Genomic DNA, 7243 nt, shown 5'->3' with positions numbered 1-7243 from the left:
ACACACACACAAAAAAATTCCTTATAAGTAAAACATACTATGTTTTTCCTTCTAGGTCATTTCTCAGAGTTAATTATTTTGGTGGGTTTTATGTGAATATTAGAATTTAAAACTCTTTGCATTTTTTTTTTTTTTTTTTTTTTTTTGGCGGAACTGGGGATTGAACTCAGATCCTTGCACTTGCTAGGGAAGTGCTTATTCCACTGAGCCATCTCCCCGGCCCTCTTTGCATCTTTTTTATGTAAAGATGGCTTTTCAGACAGTGTTGAAAATGGAAATACAAAGAAAATTCAGGATGAAATAAGATTCAAAACTAAACATTGTATTGGGTTTTGTTAGAATAATGAACCAGCACGTTTTGCTCATGTTGATGAAATAGTAATACGTGTTTAGTAATAAATAGCTAATACTTATTGGGCCTTATGTATGAGAGCATGTGCTGTTTTGAAAGTTCTACATATGTTAACTTAGTATTTATAAAGTCTTTTTGCATTTCGGGCTATTGGTTTTACAGATGAAAAAAAAAAACAACACTAGACATTGACCAGCTAGTAGGAATAGGGTCAGAATTTGAACCTTGAGGCCCCCCCCAGTACCAGGGATTGAACTCAGGACCTTGCACTTGCTAGGCAGGCACTTATTCTACTGAGCTATCTACCCAGCCCCTGAACCTCGAGTTTTGGAAGGAGTTGGCTTCAAGAGTTTTGAAAGTACTATTCTTTTGTGAAATTTCTCATCTCAAAACGTGAATTAATACACTGATGGGGTGATATTTTTAATCAGAGAATCTGAAATTCCATGGAGGGCTCAGCATATACAGAGCAGGAGAAAGTGTGAGGTATTGAAGTACACAAGTTTTCTGTGTTGAGTTTATGTATTCTGAGGGAGAGAAAATTCTTGGTGAGGGGAAGGGTGCGCTGGTGGTGTGGGGTTAGGATAGGCATTTTGATAAACATTCTATGGAAAAGACATAAGAGGATTCAGAAGGTCTAATACAGACTCTTTTTGTTAACATATTTTTGTATAGGTATAAACATCTAACTTCTGGCCCTTTGTCATCTCTGAAATAATTTAATTCCTAAAATTATAATGAAATTGAAATCTTAGAGGTAAGAATTTGAGGAAAAAGTATGTTTGGTGTAAAAAAATCTTACTTAGGCTGTGTGTGATTGTGCATGTCTGGAATCCCATGTATGGGGAGGCTGAAGCCAGGAGGATGGCCATTTGAAGGCCAACCTGGGAACCCTGTCTTGATAATTTAAAACAGGGTTCATGGGTGTCTGTCAGTGGTAGAACACTTGTCTAGCATGGGTAAAGCCCTCAGCTTAATTCCTGGTACTGGTAAAACAAAAATCTAAATAAATAGCTGCTGAGGTAACCTCTGAAAAACTCCTCTTCTAAATGTTTATGAAGTTTCAGGTGTAGTACCCCATGTCCGTAACCTTAGCACCTCAGAGGCTGAGACAGGAGGATCATCATGAGGCCAGCCTAGACTGCATATAGTACCAGTATATCTGAAGTACATAGGCCATGTCATAAAAATAAAAACAAAACCCAAAGAAGAAAGGAATGACTAGCTTAACTCTGATGTTTAGCTTTGTCACTGCCTTTTTTATTTTTATATCTAGTCATTTATTCCCACTAAGCAACCTAGGAAATGTGTCTTGTGGGTATGGTCATAAGGGGTATTAATTTCTTTGTACCTTAAGTTTTAAGTCAAAACAAGCATAATAAGTATTTTAGAGGATTGTTGTGAGGATTAGCTGAATAAGTACAATTAAAATACTTTATAGCAATGCCTTACCCATAGCATGTACTCTAGGACCATTGTTATCACTATCATGCAGTGCTGGCTTTCAGATACTAGACAAGGTACATTTTTCTGTGTTCATTCTTCTGTGTTCCCTCAAGGGTATATCCCTTTTTTTTTTTTTTTTTTTTTTTTTTTTTTTTTTTTGGTGGAACCGGGGATTGAACTCAGGCCTTTGCCCCTGCCATGCAAGCATTTATTCTAATGAGACATCTCCCTGGTCCCAGTATCTCCTTTTATTTAAAATGAGGAAATAAATTCTTAGGCCATCCAAACTTATAGTTTCTTTTAAGATTTAAGTCAGTGTCTGTACTCCAAAGGTACTTGCGTTTTCCTGCAGATTTACAGAATACTATAAATAGTACCTCAAAACAGAACAAAACAATCCCCGCAAACTATTTTAGAGTTGCTGTGTTAATGCCATGAGAATGAAATTGTGATTGATTAGACATTTTGTCTGAGACTGGGTCTCACTATACAGTTCGGGCTAGCCTTGAACTCACTTTTTAGCCCAGGCTGGCCTCAAACTCACAGCTGGCCTTAGCTTCCCAAGTGCTGAGGTTTACAAGCATGAGCTGGCACACCTGGCCTAGACTTTTTTTTTTTTTGAATGGTGGTGTTTTTTTTTTAGCCCCCTCAAGGTTCCTTAAGGGCAGGTTCTGGTAAGACATGAGGATCTGGGAATTGGATCTCAGAATTCTGAGCCTGACTGCTTTGATTAAGCAGGCACTTAAACAACTGAGCTAATGGGCAGGCCCCTGGCATATTATTTTAAATGTTTTATTCTGGGTTTACAGTTAAATTCCTGATAAATTTGCATTTATGCAGTTGATGGTTCCACATCATTCTTGTTGAGGGACTGTATACTTCTATGCTAGTAATCTTTTACTAGGCTTGGTAGAAATAAACAGTTGGTCTTTTATATTATTTTGTTAATTACCTGTACAAACCCAGCCTTCATTAGTTATCTTGTGGATAATCTGCATTACATGAACAAGGACAGAAGTAGATACTGTGTTTTGAAAAACATACATAATAATTAAATTTTTAGTGACATGGATAGTTGGTCAGGTCTAGTAGTACTCGGTAGGTTATGCAACATTTTCTGTTGTACCTCCTTCCTTGTTAAAGAGTTATCATTTTGCCATGGTTTTCATTTTGTGGGATTGAAATTTAAGAGATAATATGTAAAGGTAGCTGGCAGTTAATTAATTTGCATATAGAAGACTTTCAGCCATTTGCTGTGTTTTCAAATAATACCTCTCATCTCAGAGTATGGTACTTTTACCTTTTACAGTTTTACTAGAAAATTTAAATTGGAAGATATGTATTTGAATAGAGTTAATAAAAAGGTTGCAATAGGTTTAGAGTTTTAGGTTAGTGAAGAAGGGCATAGTTGACATATATTGATTAAAAGACTGTGTCATTGTGATTTGTCATTGAAATATACTAGTTAAGAATATTGGTACATATTTATTGATTTAGATTTCAGTCCCCTACACTGTAAGATTTTAAAATCTTTTTTGTATTAGGTATAAATATACCACGTGTTTTATTCTATGAATATTACAGTGTTATGACATTTTTGGCACATCTTCGAGGTAATTTTTTTCAAGAAATTTTTTCTAATTGTGTTCAGCATAGTGACAAGTAGACTTAGGTTGAAGTAGGATGTAAACAGAGAAGTCAAGATTTTGAAAATTAGTGGTGATTTAGCAGTTGAGATTATCCAACCAATTGGGCAATGTTTGGTACATGGGTTATTAGGTAGTAAGATGTAATTATTCTCTTTAATAATGGAGTATGTTTTGGTTTAAAAATTAGTTTTGTTGGTTTTGTTTTTTAGAACATTACCAGTTTTATAATCAGTCTTGAAAAAACTACTGGAATTATGATTGGAGAAGTGCTTATCTTCTTTATAATATAGACATGTTACTGATTTTATTTTTTAACTTTCTATAGCATGATGACAGAGATGATGGTGTGGATTACTGGGCCAAAAGAGGAAGAGGTCGTGGTACTTTCCAGCGTGGCAGAGGGCGCTTTAATTTCAAAAAATCAGGTAGCAGTCCAAAATGGACCCATGACAAGTATCAAGGGGATGGAATCGTTGAAGACGAAGAAGAGACTATGGAAAATAATGAAGACAAGAAGGATAGACGCAAAGAAGATAAGGTAGAAAATTTCATCTTGTGATTCTAATATTTTTGTTGGTGTGAGTTTGGTTGGCAATTTCAAGTAATTTTTAGAAACATGCAGTTATTATTCATTTTCACTGTAGACATCTATTGATAACTTAATTTCTAATTTCTTTCTCTTTTAGGAATAGTAACTCTGAAGTAAGATTGCTACAGAGAGCAGAACTTGCACTCAACATTTTTTTACCTGAATTTTGTTTTCAAATAAGAATGTAAGCATTTTACTTAAATTTTACTGTTTGCAAGTAGTCTATAGAAATTTTGTTTTAAGTCTTCAGATACCTTGGAAAATAGTAGACTGTATGTTGAAAATTGTATTGAAATAAAGTAGAAAATTGTTATGTACCTTATTTGTAACTCAACTTTTAAAAGTACTTTTACTGTTTTTGTTATTTGCATTGTAATTCTGCTTTGTCTATAAGATTTGGTCAAGTACAGCTCTGTGAAAGTTCTGATTCTCTTCCTTCCCTGTTTGTTAATGTTTATTCTGAAGTAAACGTTAGCTCTACATACAAATCCGTAAGCAGAAATTGTTTATAGTGACCACACTAATTATTTTAACTGTGTACATCTGTTTAACATCTTACGGTAATTTGAACACTACATTTGTAGGGTAACTAATTTTTGAAGTGTACCACAAAAATTACTACTTTGATAAATTATTACTTTTAACACTTCAGCAAATAAGGAAAAGATGCTTTGCCAATAGCTTAAAACATACCAACTGTTAAAGGCTGGATTAAAAGATTTGAGAAAATATTTTTATTGAAAGCAAGCAGTGGCCTGGAAAACCATTCTTAGGAGTTCAAAATTCAGTGTTCTTTTGATTCTCTTTTGGTAGCTTGAGTCATGGTCTTAGTGTAGCTGGTTAAGAGGGGGAACTGATTTATAATAACATAACAAGTAAAATGTCCCACTCCCACAGAATATTTTAGTATGAAAAAGGAAAGAAAGCAAAATCTGTAACCCTAATCTTGGTATGGAGAGGATTATCCTGCAGAATAGATTGAAGTGTCCAGTAGCTAATTTCATAGATTATATATTATTTGAGCTTTTGGGTAGCTGAAAATTAGTAGTATAACCATAAGAAAAAACAGACAAATATAATTGTTCATTAGTAACTGTATTCTGATCATCAATAAAAGGTGCAGGAAGCTTGCCCTAGCACTGAGCGAAGTTTTTTTTCTCACCTTATTTCACTTCCAGTTTGTAAAACAGTGTTTCTTCTCTCCAAGAAGCGTTCTTTCCTTTAGTTAGATAATCTTTTCCAATGTAAATTACTTTTTTGTTTGTAACTCTTAAAAGAATGAAAATCTGAAGTAGTGAGCTTCATATTTAAGTCCGTCTATATAAATACCATGTTTCATTCAACAACTGAATTAGTTGTGTATTTTTTGTATTTAAAATAATGCTTATTCTATAAATGTGACCTTTTGAAGATCTGAAGTGTATGGGTCTTTCCATCCTCATTTTTAATGCTTTGCAATGCATACAACACCTTAATTTTACAGCCAGGGATATTTTGCTAAGAGCTGTTGGAAAAAACAAAACTAAAAGGAAAGTCAATATGTTTGATACTTATTACCTAAGGTCCTTAGGTATTGTTTCCTTTTACTTTATCTTTATGAAATTACCTAGACCTAGTAAAACAGAGGAATGGTACTTCTCAAAGCATAAGGATGTTTTGCATCAGTTTGGACATAACACCCTCTCATTCAGAGTACTGCTTATTTAAATTCCAAAGCAATATGGTTGAGCCCCCTACGTACACAGTTTTCATACCATTTCCATTTTATATGCATATACATTGCTTTTAACAGTTAGCTATTTGGTTAGACACAGAATTTCTTTGCCATCTAAAATTGGTGTAGCTTTGCGTTTTTTCTTTCTTGAAAGGCAAGAGGAAAGGGGATTTGCTATGAAATGTATTCAACAGGGAGTTGGGAATAAAGCTACTTACGTCCTGTGGGCAGATTATACTTAAGTGCACATGCATTGCTTTGATTTTGGTTAATTTTATTCTCATAAAGTTGAGGAAAGCTTATCCTATGAGAATATAATAGGGTAGAGTGGTTGTGAGAAAACTGCAGTAGAATGGCATTAAAGATATTATCTTTTTCAGAGCCCAGAATAATATAAAAAGTACTCTGTATTTTTTTAAAATCACAATTTAACTCCACATTTTATGATGTTATAAAAGCTGAATGGTTCCTTTTGGTCAGGATATTTGTTTATAAGTGTCAGGAAATAACTCTGATACTTAACAGACTTTCTTTTGCTTGGTGAAAGGAAATAAAAAGACAAACCAAAGGGTATTTCCAGAAAAAAAATCAAAACTATTTAGAAGGCCATGACTCCAGTTTTTAGGTGTGTATACTTTTTAACATCCTAGAACAGTAAAAAGTTTTTTAGTTTCAGTCTGCTTCAAGAAATTGCTCTTGTTCCTTTTTGTCATAGTTAAAATCAATGTTGGGAATTTTAATTTGAGAAAAAAATATTACCCTTAAGAATGAATGTAGATGGCTAAACGATTCTTACTCAGTGTGATGTATAATGCAACAGGGACCCTTGTAAATTGTCATATGCCAATAAAAATGTCGTAAGTGGTAATAGCAGTTGTTTTTTCACCTGATTGTGAGACCATTCCTGTGTCCTATACAACTGATTTCTATGGCTATTTCTAGACTTGACATTTTAAATTCATTGATTAGGAAGGCTTCTGTGATGCAGCTTGATAAATACTTTTCTAACATTCCTCAAACTGTGTTTACTCTTTCTCCTGGGAAGACAGAAAATTTTATAATAGTTAAGTCTGAGCCATTAAAAGATAGAAGAAGTGGGCATAGTGGAGCAAGAGTGTAATCCTAGCTCTGGGAAGCAGAGGCAGGAGGTTATATCACAGTTTTGAGCCTATCCTGGGCAGCCAGTGACTTGTTACACTAAACTATAAGGAGGGCATGGTGGCCATGCCTGTAATCCCAACACTCAGGAGGCAGAGGCAGAAGGGGGCTGTGAGTTCAAGGTCAGTGTAAACTGCATAGTGAGACTCTGTCTAAAAAAAAAAAAAAAAAAAAAAGAATAAAAATAAACTATGAAAGTTAACTGGTTAATACTAATGTACAAATACTGAATTCATTATAGCAAAAGGCTTATGGATTAATAGCCCCCAAAACAGATACTAGATTTATGAGTGGGGAGGTTCCAATAATGCAGTGAGGGATATGCCAGCTATGAG

At 34.3% G+C, this 7243-nt stretch overlaps 1 protein-coding gene across 10 annotated transcripts in view; it reads left to right on the top strand.

The window, feature by feature from the left end:
* The window catches only part of Bclaf1 (BCL2 associated transcription factor 1), a 46490-nt gene extending 41125 nt beyond the window's left edge, over positions 1 to 5365 (top strand). For 8 of the 10 annotated variants that reach the window (XR_192440.2, XM_023712270.1, XM_023712273.1 and 5 more), the window contains 2 exons: positions 3773 to 3985; positions 4134 to 5365. Coding sequence is in view for 8 of the 10 variants with exons in the window: in XM_023712270.1 (XP_023568038.1) it covers positions 3773 to 3985; positions 4134 to 4139 (219 nt within the window). In the remaining 2 variants the exon portion in view is untranslated. Of the gene's footprint in view, positions 1 to 1027; positions 1110 to 3772; positions 3986 to 4133 lie in introns of those variants that run through there. The other 2 variants (XR_002820553.1, XM_023712274.1) reach the window with 2 other exon arrangements.
* Positions 5366 to 7243: the final 1878 nt, after the last annotated feature.

This window comes from Octodon degus, unplaced genomic scaffold, assembly GCF_000260255.1.
Source record: "Octodon degus isolate 3935 unplaced genomic scaffold, OctDeg1.0 scaffold00024, whole genome shotgun sequence".
Classification (NCBI taxonomy): domain Eukaryota; kingdom Metazoa; phylum Chordata; class Mammalia; order Rodentia; family Octodontidae; genus Octodon; species Octodon degus.
This window is presented reverse-complemented; position numbering and strand designations above follow the sequence as displayed.